At 38.6% G+C, this 19,767-nt stretch overlaps 1 protein-coding gene and 1 long non-coding RNA gene across 4 annotated transcripts in view; one reads left to right on the top strand and one right to left on the bottom strand.

Annotated features, from left to right (window-relative positions):
* Positions 1-19,767, bottom strand: part of CABCOCO1 (ciliary associated calcium binding coiled-coil 1) — a 102,973-nt gene that overhangs the window by 15,336 nt on the left and 67,870 nt on the right. Inside the window, exon 6 of one of the 3 annotated variants that reach the window (XM_051823864.3) lies at positions 13,801-14,027. The exons of the other annotated variants lie outside the window; for them this stretch is intronic. Within the exon in view, the coding sequence (XP_051679824.1) occupies positions 13,926-14,027 (102 nt within the window). The 3' untranslated portion in view covers positions 13,801-13,925. Of the gene's footprint in view, positions 1-13,800; positions 14,028-19,767 lie in introns of those variants that run through there. 3 annotated transcript variants of the gene reach the window in all.
* The window catches only part of LOC149122000 (uncharacterized), a 150,526-nt gene that overhangs the window by 94,245 nt on the left and 36,514 nt on the right, over positions 1-19,767 (top strand). The window lies entirely within an intron of this gene.

Genomic DNA, 19,767 nt, shown 5'->3' with positions numbered 1-19,767 from the left:
AAACTGAAATCATAGCAGCTCTGAAACCTTTATTTCACATTTGAATATCCTAGGACTCTGGATTTTGTTTTCCTTTTCTTAAATGTGTAGTTGGTGTTCTGGCTTGGCTCTGCCACTCAGCAGAGAGTATGTCTGAGATGTGGTTTCTTTGTTTGTAAAATCAGGGGTTGTATTAGGTCATCTCCAGTCCAGTTACAGATGTTACATCCCATGTTACTAAATTTCAAGTGGCTTCTTCTTTATTTATATGAGACTCAAAGTCACCGCCTGTGTAGATCCTCAGACTCGTGATGCAGATGAATATTTGGATTACATGCTCAATGCTTACTGGAACCCCAGACAGGCTGAAACGTGTCCGTTTATTTCGACTTCATTATCTTCCCCAAACCTGCTCCTCCTCCATCCTTTGTCTTTCGGTGTCATCATCAGCTTCTCGATTGCAGTTACCAGAATCAAAGCCTAAAGGATGTCTTCAGTTAGTCCCCTTCCTTGCTCCAATATTAAATCAGCCACAGAGGCCGGCACTGTGGCGAAATGGGTAAAGCCACCGCCTGCAGTGATGGGATCCCATATGGACGCAGGTTTGAGTCCTGGCTGCTCCACTTCCGATCCGCTCTCTGCTATGGCCTGGGAAAGCAGCGAAAGATGGCCCAAGTCCTTGGGCCCCTGCACCCATGTGGGAGACCTGGAAGAAACTCCTGGCTCCTGGCTTTGAATCTGCCCAGCTTTGGCCATTGCAGCCATTTGGGGAGTGAACCAGGGAATGGAAGACTCTCTCTCTCTCTCTCTCTCTCTCTCTCTGTAATTCTGCCTTAAAATAAATAAATAAATCTTTAAAAAAAAAATCAGCCACAAACCTCATTGGCAGCATCTCCACAGTGTTTGTCACATCTGCCCCTTTTTTCACAATGATGACAACCTTCAAGTCCAAGTTCTTGCCTTCACAGTTCCAGCCAGACTGGTGTACTCACTCTTCGCCAGTATGCATGGCATCTGGGTTATAGTGTGTGCTCCTCCATAAGTATTTGTTATGTGAAGGAAAAAACAAGCTAGTCAAAGCACTGGCTGCTGTCTCAGTCCCATCTTGCCTGTGCTGCTCCCTGTGCCAGGAGTGCTTTCTTCCCCTACTCTTACCTGCAATGTTCCCTCTGGTCTCCCAGACCAGCTCTTTCACCATGGTCAAGTCTTTCCTGATCTCCCTTCCTTGTGCTCACAGAGTATTTTGCTGATTTCTCTTGCATAGTACTTGCCACACTGACCTTGAGTTATACAGCCTGCTATGAGTGACATCCTACCATTTTTGGACACAGCTTGAAGGCAGGGCTCAGGGCTTATTCATTTTAAGGGCCTTAGCTCAGGTCTTCATACATAGGAGGTACTCATCAGATGTTGAGTACTCCATTAGGGTGTCCACTCATTTAAAACTGTTCGGGGCTTCCTAATTTGGTCGGCTATAATTAAGTTTAAAATTTTGTCCTGAAGGATGACATGACTTGCAAGTGAACCTAGTGGCTGTGTTGCTGCATCAGTGCAATATCTGTATTCCCTAGGTGTCAGTCGGGTCCTAGAGTGTTTGTTTGATTAGCACAGGTCAAACAACCAACCAGATTCTCACTGATTTGACTGCATTGATAGCTGTTTTTGACTGGTAATTAAATTGCTATATAAACAGATGGACAGTTGTTTAGTAGACAGAATGTAGTTTAAAATTCTAAAAATTCCTCATGGATATCACTCCCTCTAGCCACCTCCTAAAGGAAATAATAATATTTTTTTAAAAAAACCTTTAAGGAAGCTGCCAAATTGCTCAACTCCAGAAGCCAAGATTCACATTCCCTTCCATGTGTTACCCTTGAACCCCCCAACCCCAATAGAGTGTGAAAGTATCCATTGGAATTGTGTAATAGGGAAGCCCCAAAAGCATTGCTGGCCACCATCCAGGGAAATAAATGGTGACGATAAAAAAAAAAAGAATCTCTCATTTATTGATAACTTACTCCATCATGCATTGGGCTAGTTAGAAAGTACATGATGAATATTAGATCTTTTAATTTACACTACAGTGTTAGGGGCAGTTTTATTGACCTTAGTTTTTAAAGGAAGAACCTAGAGCTCAAAGCTAAAGTCACACAAAAAAATAATGATGGATCCTGATCAGAACTCAAACCTGGGTCCATTTGATTGCAAAGTCCTTACTTTGGTACAAGTGGAATCCTACTGGTTCTGTATGGCTCCTTAAAATATTCATCTCCAGTTTATAAGTAAGGAAGTAGAGATTCAGAATAATAAAATGGCATATGCACATTACAGGATCTGATAGCCTGTGTTCTCAGATAAATTCAGACAGATAATTTACCCATAGCACCAGGGTGGCATTACAGTGTATTGTTCCAAAATGAGTCAACAAAAGTAAGGCATGGAAATTGATTTTTTTAAAAAATGGCAAGACATAAAAATGCTGGATTTATAAAGAAATCTGAGGACACATTAGTTCATTTGTGTGAACTGTAAGGAGCATCAGTTTGCTTTCAGTGACTAAAACTGCATGTTCCTGCTCAAACAGTAATTTATCCTATTTGTTGTAATTGTAATTACTGTTTTCATTAGAAGCACAGTTTTCTCTAGGAACAGGCATGCGGAAAAACAACCAGTAACTTAGACAGTTAAAAAACATTGAGAAATGGGTATGGTTTTGTGAACAAATCTCTTCCTTTGTGTGCTGTAATGTGCTTTAAATCCATTTCCATATTTTTAATTAACACTTAGTTCCAAAAAACTTTCTGCAGGCTATTTAAATCACAAATGAAGGAAAAAACAAATTTACTTTATCAGAAAATTGACTATAGACTATTTTAGTGGCTTTTATTATTTTTACATTTTAATGATTAAAATTAAATATAGCCTGATTACTCACGACAGAAGACAGTGAAATAATTTTCATGGCTGATATAATTTTAAAGTCAAACCTGGTTGAATAAGATATTAGCTCTGTAGTGCCTGAGTTTCATTGTCCATTCTGTGGCTCTAATTCCTGATCAGATCCAACTGTTTCACAGAAGGAATTACACAACTGTACCAAGCTTCGCTTCTCAAAGAGATCCAGAGACCCTGTAGGAGAGATGGCTCTCCTACAGGCTCTACAGTGCTGCTTTGGTCCTGCAGATCGTGTTTCTGGTTCAAATCACTCATTTCTTTGAGTGGGAACAGGATGCCATCCTACTGCACAAAAATTATTTTAAATCTCTAGCACCAAAAAAGATTTATCATCTGCTGTTTGAAACACTGTCATTGTCGCTAAAAGCATCATGGCAGTGCTTAGAGGATGCCTGCTCCTCCATGAGCCCACAGTGAGGGTCACTGTTTCCTCATCTGGAAGGTGGACACGACCATGCTTGTTTCCACCCCTGGCCCTACCATGGGTTTTGGTGAGGATTAAATCAAATTAAGACATAATGTGGAAAGTATGCAGTTGACATGAAGAGTTAAAGTGCAATGTTTTGGTTTTCTACAAAGATTTTCCATGTCACATGTTTCCATCTTCACTAATGCTAAATACAGCTCTCTGAGGACAAGGACTTGATCTGTTTTGTTCCCAGTTCACTGCCTAGCGGGCAGCTGATAAACAGTGGGAAAGTAATACATATTTATTGAATAATTAAATGTGAGGAAATGATTGCGTGGTTATATCTGGTCAATAAGTCACTATATCACAGTATTTCTCTTGGTGTAATGTATTCTGTCAATGTTCAGTGTACCAAATGTTAACAATTTTATTTTCCACATATCTCTCCTATCCCCTTATAGGACCTATAACTTAGGCTGCTACTCATCTGTGTCTCCCTTCCTGCTCCTGTACTTTTTCATGTTTATCTTCTGTTAATGGTTAGAATCTTCCAAGGGGTGTCCATGCTAGATGGAGTTATAGAAAATGAATAGACTGGGGCTGTAAGAGTGAAATACCAGGATGAGGGTAGCTTGTGCCCTGATGAGGGAATTATTCAGGCCAGGAAAACCCTTGAAGGGTCGTTCTGGTTTTCACACTTGTATGAACACAGACTTGGTATGAGGGGCTGCTAATGAAGTCAGTGAATCCAGCCCAGCATGTTAATTTACTCGATTCAGGGAACTTTCTGGTATTTATAAATGAACTCTGTACATTAGACAACCAATATTTAGATAAGAAAATCAGAAAACAGCACTTTCTGCAAAATAGCGCTTCAACAGATTGTAATGTCATTTGACTCCAGCAAAACTAATATCATATAAGAAATCAAAAACAAGCAAGGACAATGAGCTACTGTTTCAAAATTCTTCTGCTAGAAATGAGAAACCAGAGCCTAAAACATTCATATAATAAAAGTACATTGTAAACCTAAGCCCTAGCATTAATTGAGTTAGTCTAATTATACAGTCTACAATTAAGCCTCAATATATTTCAGATTGCTGATATTATTGGAAACATCAGCCACCTGATTGTCATCACTGCCCCAGGAGAAGATGTTTGTACCTTGAAGGATTTGGTGTTCAAGGCATGTTTTGAAGAGCAGATTATCTAAATGTTGTGAAGAGACACATTCTGTTTCTTCAGCTTTTATTTGTATTTCATTCTCATTCTACTCAGTAATTATATGTAAATACTATGAAAAGGCTGAGAAGATATTATTATACCAATTGTTCTAAAAATTATGTTTCATTACATTTTGTTTTGTTATAATTGGCTTATGTATCTACTTATTGGTGAATAACTTGGTTTTAGACTCAGAAATGCAACATTGTAAACTGATTTACTCTTTTACCAGATCCAGATTTCTATGGATACATCAAAGACATTTTATTATTTTAGCAAGATTTTTTTTAAAGCATTTGCTGTTTTATCTCTGCGCTTCACCATCTCACTAGCATCTGTCAGATTTAATCACCTACAGAACTACCTTATAAAGATTACCTTATCAGAAAAAGTGTCATCTTGTGAGCTTAGGTGTGAGAATTGCAAAATAAAGATGAGCTACACTAACAACTGCTGTGCTAATTTATTGTAAATTATGTTTTTTGTTTGCAGAGATAAGACACTGAGAAGTGTTTCTATTTAAATTCATTTCCTATTATTTCGAAATACATAGCAAACAGCCCAACAAGAAAAAAATAGTTAGAACACAGAGTATTCCTTAAATAGGTTCTAGTGACAGTGACATTTATTTTCTAAGCTATTGGTACAAGTCATGCCACACTGTTCTAGGTGCAGAATCAGGCAGCCCAATTAAGACAGAACATGGATGCTTAGCAATCTAGATGGAAATTTCTGATGGTCATGTGACAAGTAATGATTTATAGGATATGAACTGGAAATAATTGCCTAGCAGGCTGGTTTACAACAAAGCTTTAATTCACTGGGCTGACACTGTAAACTCATAATCTGCCGACCTAGCGCCAGTCATGATAGATGACAGCCGTTTAGGACACATAAAACACGTCCTTTTCACGAATATTCTGGGAACTATAGTTCAGATGACCCTAGTAAAATCAACTGCATTGGTTTTAACCAAGCTAGTTCTTTCAGAAATGTAAAAATCATGAGTCATTATATTATTAAAATTCAGAACTGGGTGGCAATGAATCACATGAAGTTATCTCCTTTAAATCACCAAAGAGAGCATAAATTGGATCTTACAAAGCACCAAGAGTCTCAACGCATTTTTAATAAGATGGAACTCTTACATAAACACAATTTTATTATTGTATTTACTGCTGTTATTATTATTAAAACTGGAGTGAAATTTAGGCTCATAAAAGTGAAGGGATGTTGCTGGCTTGAGTCAGAGAGAGCATAGCCCTGCATTTCATAGACTCCTTTATGTGGTCCTGCTAATAATGTATTTCAATATATTCTTTTTCTTATGAATCAATGCCAAACACAGGAATTTGGGTGATTCTTTAAAAATGTGTTAGTGGATAGGGCATATGATAAGAGGCCTTCAGATCTATCTTGGTTTTTAATCTAAGTGAGGATTTGAGAATCATTTGTAGGTCAATCCAAATGTTTTATCCTTTCCTTTTAAAACATGCTTTGAGTATTTCAAAGAAAATGAAGTTGAAATACTATTTAAGGAAAAAGTAAAAAAAAAATTTTTTTGCTCAATTTGCTATGCCTCTCTGTTAGTATGCTTTATGCTGTACTTTAATGCTGTTGTTTTTTTTTGTGCAAGATTTGGATTTCATTTCAGCCCAATTGATCTACATTCATATTGTGTGCTTAGGCACATTATAGACAGAATTTCTGCTCTCACATGCATGCATTACAGTCTGGAGGTAGAGTTAGAAGGCAGGGGATACAAATATGTGTAAGATCAGTGATAATATTGTGTGAAAATGGCTACAATTGGGCTACAGTACAAGGCTTGAATTAGTTGCTTCTTATTTAGCTGACAACTGAATAATAATTTGCCAGTTACAGATCATCAGACAAAGAGAAGAACAAGGAAGGGATGGGCATGGTGGTGTGTATAGGCAGACGTCATTACCAGCCACCCATAATAATATTTTTTGAAAGCCAGAAGAATAAGTGGCATTAAAATAGCTTTGAATATTAAAACATGTCAAAATAAACTTGGGGTCTTGAAAAACTTCAGTATAATTGTTAATTTTTGTTAAACATTACTTTACAATCAAAGAAACAATACTGTTGTTAGCCATTGGATGTTTTTACTTAAAATGTATATAGTTAGAAGGGTACAAATAGATCTCTGGTGATAGATTATGGAAACACATTTAATAGCTGAATATAAAAATCCAAATATTAATAAATATAGACATTTATATAGTTCTTTCTTCCCAAAGCTCTTGACAGACATTACTAACAATATATACACAGGGATAGCAATGAAATGCTGCTACCCTTTCAAAAGGCTAGAGATTAATTTATGCAAGAAGAAAGTGGCAAATGGATGATGTATTTAAAATATAGGTCTGCAGAATATAGGTGTGCATTTGGAAATGGAAACTCACACTACTTCACTTTCTCCCAAACTGTCATATTTTCTTTCAATTTTGTTGAATTTATGGTATTATCTAACTCTGTTTTCATACTAAGACGCCAACAATATTTGCATGTTTTTCTTACATGGGTCCTGAGCTCTGAGGGAGTGAATAAGCTCAGGGCTGATAACATCGTTTTCCCAAGGAGATCAGCCTTGGCTCTTTAGCACTTCCTAGTGTAAGAGGGCTGATGTGCCAGCATACCTTGGGAGTGCTACTGAAGGACTGGTTACTCTACTTCATCACTAACCAAGACTGATCTTAGTTATCTGTGAAACACCATCTGGCTCAAACAAATTTGTGAAATGTTTGGTCAAATGAGCTGTTGCTAGGCTGCTTGCTTACAGTGATTAGAAGGATGCAGGTTTGTTGGTACTTGTTTGGACAAAGGGTAAATTACACAACAATAATCATTTTTAAAGGCCAGATAATGTAAAATTCTTAGTGTGTATCCTTAGGGTTTTCAATTTAAAATATTAATCACTTTATTGCCTTCTCAAAGTATGACAGCCAGTGACACAAATACAAATGAAGGTTCATTACATTTCTTGTAATGATGTTATAATTTAGAAATTTTAGTTCAAGGCTTATTCCAAATCACTTAGTTAAAATTTTTACATTCCCTCTCTTTCTTCCTCTATATAACCTAAGTATCTTTAAAAGCTAAGCTAAACATGCAGCAATTCCTTAAAGCTGTCATAATTTCTTCAGCAGACAAGGAACACTATAATTTTAAAGCTCTTATTTATGCCATCATTTTCAAGGAACCTTTACTGAGCATGTCCCAGGTCGTGGGGATTCAGAGAAGCACAACGCATAGTCCCTGAATTTGAAGGTCGCAATCTAGTGGTATGGGCAGGGGGCTTGGTAGGGATGGCATATGAAATAATTTTCAGAGTGAAATAATTAGTATATGCAGGGTGTCCCAGAAATATAGAGAAGGGACAATGCATTCATTCTGATGGGAAAGAGAGGAACAGATTCAGGGCAAACAAATGGCAGATGGTGCCTAAGTTGAATCTTGAAGGATAAAGAGGAGTTGGCATGAATATGGAGTTGGTTTGGGAAAGAAAATCTCCTGTAGACAGACAGACAGAGGAAGCAGCATGAGCGGAAGAACAGAGAATGCTCAAGGACAGCATTTGAGAATAAAAGATGCACATATTATTGGTGAATAGTTAAAGAGAAACAGGTTTGGACTCAGTCCTTGCTTTGATATATAATTACAAGATCTCTGGGCAAATAATTTAATCTCCCAAAAGCTTTTAGATGTCTCACCTGTTCAGTGGGACAAATGAAACACTGATTGAAAAATCATCTGATTGGTAGAGTCAATTTTCTTGAGCACAAACAAGAGGGTTTCAAAAAGCTCATGGGAAAATGGAATGTAAAGATGTTTATTTTGGTGCAAAAATTTTTGAAATCCGTGTATACAAGGGGTCTTCAAAAAGTTTATGGGAAATATGGATTGATAAACACTATGCATGGATTTCATTTTTTTGCACAAAAATAAACTTATCTTTTAATTTCCTTTCCACAAACTTTTTGAAACATCCTTGTATATCAAATATTAAAAAATCAGAACAATGTACATAAAAATTGTGTGTTAAAGTCTAACAACGGAATGACATTTAGTTAAGGAATGTTAACATTTAAGTAATGAAATGTGAATGTTTTACATTTAAAATGTGGTTTATAATCTTTTAGAGTAAGTCATTATTTAGAAGTGTATGTTTGTCTTTTGCTATATATATTGAAAAACAGAAAAAAGAAATGAAAAGATTTGTTTTCCATATATTCAAATAATATCCAGCAATTTAAAAAAATCTATGTAGCAAAAGTTAGAACAATGTATTTCCTCCATTTTTGCTGAGAGGAAGCCTGCTTGATTAATGTAATTAAAGGGTTGCCTGTAACTCAAGACTCAATTAAAAAAATAAATTTGGCCTTATTACTTTACTTCCAACGGGTGGCTTTCCTAGTGTGAATTTTGAGCTAAAATCTGGGGCTGCTTCGTTCATGACACATGAATTGTTTTAGCACATCCTTTCCCTGCTGTGCATATGACTGAGAAAGCAGAGGTTAAACAGTGCGGTAAAGAACTCGGTGAATTCACTCTATTTTTGCTCATGATGCCCATTAGTCACCCCACCTCTCTTTAGGATTGGAAGAAGGTAGAAACTCATTATCTTCTCCTGAAATTATTTCAGATACATTTTTAATGTTGGAACATACCTTCTCTTTCTTAACATTATCTAATCCACTGATTTTATAATATCTGTGTGTAGATTTTTGTCTGTATTGGCAAGGAAATCAAATGTAAGTACTTAATACCTATTACTGAGTGCTAACATATGCAGGGCACTGTAGTAAGATTTTGCCGACATTGTTTTATTTTTACTTTGTGATAGTTCTATGGGGGAAGGATGATCATTCTCTTCCTCCACTCTCCTCTCTCTTGACGATTTGTAACAAGAGGCTCTGGTAGGTTACTGCTACTTGTCCAAGACCTCATGATTAGCAGGTGACATAACGGGTGCCAACTCCGGTTTACCTCATTCCAAATCTGGGCTCTTTTCACTTATATTTTGTTTTTGTAGTTAAGTGTTTGATTTAAGGATTTGAATATTTTTCTTAGAGCATCTTGCATATAGTTGGTGTAACACAGGTTAAATTCAGTTGAATAAGGTCAGATGTTTGTCTAGGTCATTAGGAAGTTGTTTGGGATGCATGTATCCTGTATCAGGCCCAGCTCCACTCCTGATTGTAGTTTTTGGTTAATGTGCACCCTGGGAGGAAGTATGTGGCTCAAGTTCTTGAGATCTGGCTGTTACATAGGGGATCTGGATTGGGTACCTGGCTCCTGGATTAGGCCTGGCCTAACCCCAGCCCCAGCTGCTGCAGGCATTTGGGGAGCAAAGCAACCCATGGTAAATATCTGTCTCTCTCTTTTTCTCTCTGTGCCTTTAAAACGTAAGCAAGTTAAAATGAATAGAAATCTTATGCTCATGAGGGCAAAAAGCAGTCAGTTTTAGCCCTTTCTCTTTTTTTAATTAATTTATTTGAAAGAGTTACACAGAGAGAGAAGAAGCAGACAGAGGTCTTCCATCCACTGGTTCACTCCACAATTGGCCACCATGGCTGGAGCTGCCCTGATCCGAAGCCAGGAGCCAGGAGCTTCTTCTGGGTCTCCCAAGAGGGTGAAAGAGCCCAAGGACTTGGGCCATCCTCTACTGTTTTCCCAGGCCATAGCAGAGAGCTTGATCGGAAGTGGAGCCAGCTGGGACTTGAACCAGCTCCCATATGGGATGCAGGCACTGCAGGTGGCAGCTTTACCCGCTATGCCACAGTACCGGCCTCTAGCCTTCTTTGACTTGGTGGGATTACAAAATACATGGTAGGATCTCTGTATCTCTGATTCCACATCTGTGGATTTAAAGAACTATGGTGTGTGTGTGTGGGGGGAGGGTTGGCATTGTGGCATGGTAGGTAAAGCTGCTGACCAGGATGCCACCATTCCATATGAGTGTGATACCATGTTCCAGCTGCTCCACTTTCAATCCAACTGCCTGCTAAAGGCCTGGGAAAAGAGGCAGATGATAGCCCAAGTATTTGGGTCCCTGCCACCCATATGGGAGACCTAAATGAAGCTCCTGGCTCCTGGTTTTGGCCTGGCCCAGCCCTGGCCATTGTGGCCATATGGGGAGTGAGTCAGCTAATGGAACATCTCTCTCTCTCTTTCCCTCTCTCTCCCTCAGGAACTCTGACTTTCAAATAAATCTTAAAAAAAAAAAACTAACTGTGGATGGAAAAATAATTGAATTGAATAAAAGATTTGGTCTGTACTGAATATGTACAGATTTTTTGTGTTGTCATTATCTCCTAAACAATACATTACAGCAAGTATTTACATAGCATTTCCATTCTACTAATATAATAAGTAACCTAGAGATAATTTCAAGTATATAAGAGGATGTGCATGGATTACATGCAAATACCATGTCATCTGACATAAGGGACTTGAGTGTTTGTCATGCTGGTATCTATGGGAGGAGGGTAACGTCTTAGAACCAATCCCTATGGAGCCCGAGGAACGACTGCAATGTAATAGGCAGCACGAAGAGTGTGGAATCTAGTGTGGAAACACATGACAGACTTAAACACTCAAAGTGAAGGAGCTTGCCTGCTCCAGTCTTCCAGGCGATGGTGATAGTAACTACCCAGGCATTCAAAATCCATACTGGGAGGCATCCTTGATTTCTCCCTTTCTCTCTCCAATTTCTTACCAAGTTCTTCAGCAAGTCCTGTCAGGTATGCTCTGAGAAATATCTAAAGTTGACTTCTCTCCACTTTCTTAACCACCACCCTGTTCCAAACCACCCAGACCACAGCCATCACCTTCTATCTGGTATCCTTTTTCTGTCCAACAACAACCACGTATAAAAATTTTGTGAAGCCTGAAGCTAAATTGTGATACAAAACTAGATGCAAAAGTGAGTATACAGAATTCGCAGAACTAAAGATGTGAGGGGTCTTCAAAGTGCTCAAGGAAAATGCATATTTTGAAAACACTATACACAGATTTCAAGATTTTTTTGCATCAAAATAATCTTATCTTTTAATTTTGCTTTTCCCATGAACTTTCTGAAGTATCCTTGTGTAAAAGAATTAAAGAAGCAGCAACAAATTATACTTATTAAAATGCTAACAAATCTGATAAATTATAAATGTGAACTGTTTAATCTATACATATAATACATTTTATCCTTCTTTTGGGGGCTTTATGCTTTAATCAGCTTTTCAGATACAACAAGACTGCAATATTGTTTTCCAAAGGAAAAAGAAGGATTACTCAATCTTTTCCCCAGGTTGGTTAATAGAAATGTTTTTATTATTGATGGTTTAGAGAAGTCTCAGCCTTACAACTTATTGCTGGTAACATCATGTGCGTTTTAAGATTGATGTGAAATGTCAGAAAACCTTTTGCAAGTTATCTTTGTACATGAATTGCAAGATTTAACATTCTTTTCAGGTTCTCTGATGCAAGGAACAATTCAAATTCTTCTTTACTCTAGAATAGATGACAATTATTAACTAATTTGTGTTGGTGCCCTGATTGTAGAGGTATATTATGCTTTTCATGCTGCCTTAATTGATACATGCAATTCTTTTGTGTAAAAGTGTAATATAAATATTTGACAGATTATCTCTATACCTATCTGTCATTTATCTATGATCTATCTATCTGTGGGGGAAAGAGAGAGAGACAGAGACAGAGACAGAGATACAGAGATATAGAAAAAGACAGAAAGAGATAGCCCATGTTGGTGGACTCCCCAAACGCAAACAGGAGCTGAGCTGAACAGGGCTGGGCTGAAGCCAGAGCTAGGAGCAAGGAACCCAACTCGGATCTGGCACATGGGCTGCTGGCATCGAGTTACTTGAGTTACTACTGTGGCCTCCTTCCCAGGGTCTTAATTAGCAGAAAAAAAGAAAAGAAATTTAAATCTATTTTTCAATGTAGTGATATGCTTTACTCCTCTCTACTAATTGGATTATTGAGAAATTTAGAATTCTAATCATTGCTTCTATTTAAAATGTATTTCTCCTTATTACTGGATTACCACTTTTGTGATGATTTAAATTTAGGGGGTTATAATTTATTTCTTGATGTCAGAATAACTTCTATTGATTTCATTGCTCATTTGTATTTGCTTCCTTCAAATTCCATTATATTCTACATTTCTCTCAGTTCTCTAATAAATATATTTAAAGTTGACAAAAGAAGATTCCTACATGTAAATTCAAATCAGAAGTTGTAATTTCTCACGTGTTGAACTAAAACTTTCCAAAAGGCTGCCCCAATTATGGTTAAAATGGTATATTCAAAATCTATTGAATAAAATGTTTGCATTTCATTTGCACTTTGATTCTTATTCCAAGTCTTCAAAAATATATTTTACAGTTCTTAAAATGTCATTTAACTCATGGCAAGACTTGAATAGCTTTTTACACAGCTGATGTTTAGAAGAATTTCCCATAGACTAGCTTTGAGCGACTCACATTTCAAATCTGGTTTCTCCTCCACTCCTCACACATGTCCAGAGCCTGCTCCAAAGTATGCACTCACATGGGAGAATGACATTGGACCTGGAAATTTTGTATCATGATATCACAATGGATGGCCAGATATAGATTATATAGACCTAGATTATTATAAAAGAATTCCCTTTCTAATACACTTATCCAGTCCTATATCTCCAACTATTTGTAGGAAGTTTATAACTTGTCATTCCAATATCACATTGAACTTAATATATTTGAACAATAAGCTTGGGCCACAGTCATGGCATAGTGAGTAAAGCTGCCACCTGTGATGCTGCCATCCCATATGGATGCTGGTTCATGTCCCAGCTGCTCCACTTTTGATCCAGCTCCCTGTTAATGGCCTGGGAAAGAAGCAGAAGATGGCCCAAGTCTTTGGGCTCCTGCAACCCAAGTGGGAGACTCAGATGAAGCTCCTGGTTCCTGTCTTTAGCCTGGCCCAGCCCTGTGTAGCAGCCATCTGGGGAGCAAACCAACAGATGGAAGATTCTCTCTATCTCTCTCTCTCTCTCTGTAAATCTCCTTTGTCTCTGTAACTCTGACTTTAAATAAATAAATAAATCTTACAAAAAATAAACAAACTCATTATCACCACTCTTACCATTATTATGACAAAATGGTTTTACTGCTAATGAACAATTACTCTTATTTTTAAGACCAGGGTTTTTTAAAAGATTTATTTTATTTATTTGAAAGACAGTTACAGAGAAAGGTAGAGACAGAGAGAGAGAGGTCTTCCATCCACTGGTTCACTCCCCAGATGGCTGTGATGGCCAGAGCTGCACCGATCAGAAACCAGGAGTCAGGAGCTTCTTCCAGGTCTTCCACATGGGCACAGGGGCTGAAGGACTTGGGCATCTTCTACTGCTTTCCCAGGCCATAGCAGAGAGCTGGATTGGAAGAGGAATAGCTGGGACTAAACTGGTGCCTGTATGGGATGCCTGTGCTTCAGGCCAGGGCTTCAACCCACTGTGCCAAAGCACCAGCCCCTGCACAATTACTCTTTTAGATCCTCTTGCTAAAATCTTCCCAAGTTCTGGTTCATCTTAACTTCTTAGTCTTTCATGGCTCCCAATTTCTATGTTAAATTTCCTTGAGACTATGTCTTACTTATACCCATTCCTTTATATTAGTGTTGCTATATCCAATAGCAATTTTAAAAATAATTTCTCAAATTTTCTAACTTCCTAATTAGCCTCTCTGTCCCTAATCACTTTTCCTTTTTTTTTTTTCGCTCTCTCTTTTTTATTAGGTAAATATAAATTTCCAAAGTACAGTCTATGGATTACAATGGCTCCCCCCCATAATTTCCCTCCCACTCTCACCTCTCCCATCTCCCGCTCCCTCTCCTATTCCATTCACATCAAGATTCATTTTCAATTCTCTTTATATACAGAAGATCGATTTAGTATATATTAAGTAAAGATTTCATCAGTTTGCACCCACACAGAAACACAAAGTGTAAAATACTGTTTCAGTACTAGTTATAGCATTACTTCACATTGGACAACACATTAAGGACAGAGATCCCACATGAGGAGTAAGTACATAGTGACTCCTGTTGTTGACTTAACGATTTGACACTCTTGTATATGGCGTCAATAATCTCCCTAAGCTCCAGTCATGAGTTGCCAAGGCTAGGGAAGCCTTTTGAGTTTGCCAACTCCAATCTTAGTTAGACAGGGTCATAGTCAAAGTGGAAGTTCTCTCCGCCCTTCAGAGAAAGGTACCTCCTTCTTTGATGGCCCCAATCTTTCCACTGGGATCTCACTCACAGAGATCTTTAATTTAAGTCTTTCTTTTTTATTTTCCAGAGTGTCTTGGCTTTCCATGCCTAAACTACTCTCATGGGCTCTTCAGCCAGATCCGAATGCCTTAAGGGCTGATTCTGAGGCCAGAGTGCTATTTAGGACATCTGCCATTCTATGAGTCTGCTGTGTATCTCGCTTCCCATGATGGATCGTTCTTTCCCTTTTTGATTCTATCAGTTAGTATTAGCAGACACTAGGCTTGTTTATGTGATCCCTTTGACTCTTAGACCTATCAGTGTGATCAATTGTGAACTGAAATTGATCACTTGGACTAGTAAGATGGCATTGGTACATGCCACCTTGATGGGATTGTATTGGAATCCCCTGGCACGTTTCTAACTCCACCATTTGGGGCAAGTCCGATTGAGCATGTCCCAAATTGTACATCTCCCCCCTCTCTTATTCCCACTCTTATATTTAACAGGGATCACTTTTCAGTTAAAATTTAAACACCTAAGAATAATTGTGTGTTAATTACAGAGTTCAACCAATAGTACTAGAACAAAACAAAATACTAAAATGGATAAAGTATTACATTTACATCAACAGTCAGCACAAGAGCTGATCAAGTCACTGTTTCTCATAGTGTCCACTTTACTTCAGCAGGTTTCCCCTTTGGTGCTCAGTTAGTTGTCACCAATCAGGGAGAACATATGATATTTGTCTCTTTGGGACTGGCTTAATTCACTCAGCATAATGTTTTCCAAATTCCTCCATTTTGTTGCAAATGACCGAGTTTTGTTGTTTTTGACTGCTGTGTAGTATTCTATAGAGTACATGTCCCATAATTTCTTTATCCAGTCTACTGTTGATGGGCATTTGGGTTGGTTCCAGGTCTTAGCTATTGTGAATTGAGCTGCAATAAACATTAAGGTGCAGACAGCTTGTTTGTTGGCCAATTTAATTTCCTTTGGGTAAATTGTAAGGAGTGGGATGGCTGGGTTGAATGGTAGGGTTATATTCAGGTTTCTGAGGAATCTCCAGACTGACTTCCATAGTGGCGTAACCTGTTTGCATTCTCACCAACAGTGGGTTAGTGTCCCTTTTCCCCACATCCTCTCCAGCATCTATTGTTGGTAGATTTTTTTTTTTTTGACAGGCAGAGTGGACAGTGAGAGAGAGAGACAGAGAGAAAGGTCATCCTTTTGCCGTTGGTTCACCCTCCAATGGCCGCCGCGGCCGGCATGCTGTGGCAGGCGCACCGCGCTGATCCGATGGCAGGAGCCAGGAGCCAGGTGCTTTTCCTGGTCTCCCATGGGGTGCAGGGCCCAAGCACCTGGGCCATCCTCCACTGCACTCCCTGGCCACAGCAGAGAGCTGGCCTGGAAGAGGGGCAACCGGGACAGAATCCGGCGCCCCGACCGGGACTAGAACCCGGTGTGCCGGCGCCACAAGGCGGAGGATTAGCCTAGTGAGCCGCAGTGCCAGCCTTGGTAGATTTCTGAATGTGAGCCATTCTACCTGGGGTGAGGTGAAATCTCATTGTGGTTTTGATTTGCATTTCCTTGATTGCTAGTGATCTTGAACATTTTTTCATGTGTCTGTTTGCCATTGGGATTTCCTCTTTTGAAAAATGTCTATTGAGGTCCTTGGCCCATATCTTGAGTGGGTTATTTGTTTGATGTTGTGGAGTTTCTTGATTTCTTTGTAGATTCTGGTTATCAACCTTTTATCAGTTGAGTAGTTTGAAAATATTTTTTTCTCATTCTGTCGGTTGCCTCTTCACTCTCCTGACTGTTTCTTTTGCAGTACAGAAACTTCTCAATTTGATTCAATCCCAATTGTTAATTTTGGCTTTGACTGCCTGCACCTCCAGGGTCTTTTCTAGGAAGTCTTTGCCAGTACCTATATCTTGCAGGGTTTCTCCAATGCTCTCTAATAATTTGATGGTGTCAGGTTTTAGATTTAAGTCTTTAATCCATGTTGAGTGGATTTTTGTGTAAGGTGTAAGGTAGGGGTCTTGCTTCATGCTTCTGCATGTGGAAATCCAATTTTCCCAGCACCATTCATTGAATAGACTGTCCTTGCTCCAGGAATTGGTTTTAGATCCTTGATCAAATATAAGTTGGCTGTTGATGTTTGGATTGATTTCTGGTGTTTCTATTCCATTCCATTGGTCTATCCATCTGTTTCTATACCAGTACCATGCTGTTTTGATTACAACTGCCCTGTAGTATGTCCTGAAATCTGGTATTGTGATGCCTCCAGCTTTGTTTTTGTGGTAAAAGATTGCTTTAGCTATTTGAGGTCTCCTGTGCCTCCATATGAATTTCAGCATCATTTTTTCCAGATATGAGAAAAAGGTCTTTGGTATTTTGATTGGTATTGCATTGAATCTGTAAATTGCTTTCGGGAGAATGGACATTTTGATGATATTGATTCTTCCAATCCATGAGCATGGAAGATTTTTCCATTTTTTTGGTATCCTCTTCTATTTCTTTCTTTAAGGTTTTGTAATTTTCATCATAGAGATCTTTAACGTACTTGGTTAAGTTTATTCCTGTAAGGTATTTGATTGTTTTTGTAGCTATTGTGAATGGGATTGATCTTAGAAGATCTTCCTCAGCCATGGCATTGCCTGTGTAAACAAAAGCTGTTGATTTTTGTGCATTGATTTTATATTCTGCTACTTTGCCAAACTCTTCTATGAGTTCCAATAGTCTCTTAGAGTTCTTTGGATCCCCTAAATAAAGAATCATATCATCTACAAAGAGGGATAGTTTGAGTTCTTCCTTCCCAATTTGTATCCCTTTAATTACTTTTTCTTGCCTAATATCTCTGGCTAAAACTTCGAGAACTATATTGAATAGCAGTGGTGAGAGTGGGCATCCTTGTCTGGTACCAGATTTCAATGGAAATGCTTCCAGCTTTTCCCCATTCAATAGGATGTTGGCTGTGCGTTTTTCATAAATTGCTTTGATTATATTGAGGAATGTTCCTTCCATACCCAGTTTGCTTAGAGTTTTCATCATGAAAGGTGTTGTATTTTATCAAATGCTTTCTCTGCGTCTATTGAGATAATCATATGGTTTTTCTTCTGCAGTCTGTTAATGTGGTGTATCACATTGATTGATTTGTGCACATTGAACCATCCCTGCATACCAGGGATAAATCCCACTTGGTCTGGGTGGATGATCTTTCTGATGTGTTGCTGCATTCTATTGGCCAGAATTTTATTGAGGATTTTTGCATCTATGTTCATCAGGGATATTGGTCTGTAATTCTCTTTCAATGCTGCATCTTTTTCCGGCTTAGGAATTAAGGTGATGCTGGCTTCATAGAAAGAATTTGGGAGGATTCCCTCTTTTTCGATTGTTCTGAATAGTTTGAGAAGAATTGGAGTTAGTTCTTTAAATGTCTGGTAGAATTCAGCAGTGAATCCATCTGGTCCTGGGCTTTTCTTTGTTGGGAGGGCCTTTATTACTGTTTCAATTTCTGTCTCAGTTATGGGTCTGTTTAGGTTTTCTATGTCTTCCTGGTTCAATTTAGGTAGGTTGCATGTGTCCAGGAATCTATCCATTTCTGATAGATTTTCCTGTTTGCTGGCATACAAATCCTTGTAGTAATTTCTGATGATTCTTTTTATTTCTGTAGTGTTGTTGTTATGTTTCCTTTTTCATCTCTGATTTTATTGATTTGGGTCTTTTCTTTTTTAGTTAGTTGGGCCTATGGGGTGTCAATTTTGTTTAATTTTCAAAAAACCAGCTCCTCGTTTGGCTGATTTTTCGTAATTTTTTGGATTCAATCCTGTTGATTTCTTCTTGATTTAGATATTTAAAAGTCACAGATGGATAATATTTGTTAGCAATATAAAGTATTAATATAGTATTTCACTAGTTTTGTTTTTTTTTTTTGACAGGCAGAGTGGACAGTGAGAGAGAGACAGAGAGAAAGGTCTTCCTTTTGCCGTTGGTTTACCCTCCAATGGCCGCCTTGGCCGGCACGCTGCGGCCGGCGCGCTGTGGCCAGCGCATCACGCTGATCGGAAGGCAGGAGCCAGGTGCTTCTCCTGGTCTCCCATGCAGGTGCAGGGCCCAAGGACTTGGGCCATCCTCCACTGCACTCCCAGACCACAGCAGAGAGCTGGCCTGGAAGAGGGGCAACTGGGACAGAATCCAGCGCTGACCGGGACTAGAACCTGGGGTACCAGCGCCGCAGGCGGAGGATTAGCCTATTGAACCGTGGCGCCAGCTGCATTTCACTATTAAAGTGGCAGAAATTCTCAAATTTCAGCAGCTTTAAGAAGATACTATTTTATCTCTTCTTCTGTAAAAGCACAGACATAAGTAGAACAAAATTATTGCTGTGGTTCTGCTTTTTACAAAGTCTTTGGGGGATCCTCTCTCCTAGCTTGCTGCTCCTCTATCCATTTCCCTTTTCCAAGACTACCTTACGGTCCAGAATGGTTGCTCTCTCTAAGTCATTGCTTTCTCCCCTTTGTATTCCAGCTAGAAAAATAGAAGAAAGGAAAAAAAAATTACAAAATGGGTATGTTCCTTCCCTTAAAAGACCTCTAGTAAGTTCCAAACTTTACTTTTGCTTATATCCCATCAAGCAAAACTTAATCTTGGCTAAGTTTACTGACTCACTGCAAAGGAGGTTTAGGAAATGAATTTTTTATTTCAGTCAACTATTTGTTGAGGTGAAATATCTTCTCGTACAAGAAAAGGAAAAAATGAAAGTTGAGAGATAACGTGAGGGCTCTACCAACACATGGTACTGTCCTCATTTGGATGTGTCTCCGAACTATGTAATAGTAAACCATGTCTACACAATTGCTATCCTTTGGAGCAGGAGATAGTAGATGGACGTATATCAG

This window comes from Oryctolagus cuniculus, chromosome 15 (genome assembly GCF_051225735.1).
Source record: "Oryctolagus cuniculus isolate XC-2025 breed Fujian yellow rabbit chromosome 15, ASM5122573v1, whole genome shotgun sequence".
In the NCBI taxonomy this organism is placed as follows: Eukaryota; Metazoa; Chordata; class Mammalia; order Lagomorpha; family Leporidae; genus Oryctolagus; species Oryctolagus cuniculus.
The sequence above is the reverse complement of the archived record's forward strand: the minus strand, read 5'-3'. Positions and strand labels throughout refer to the sequence as shown.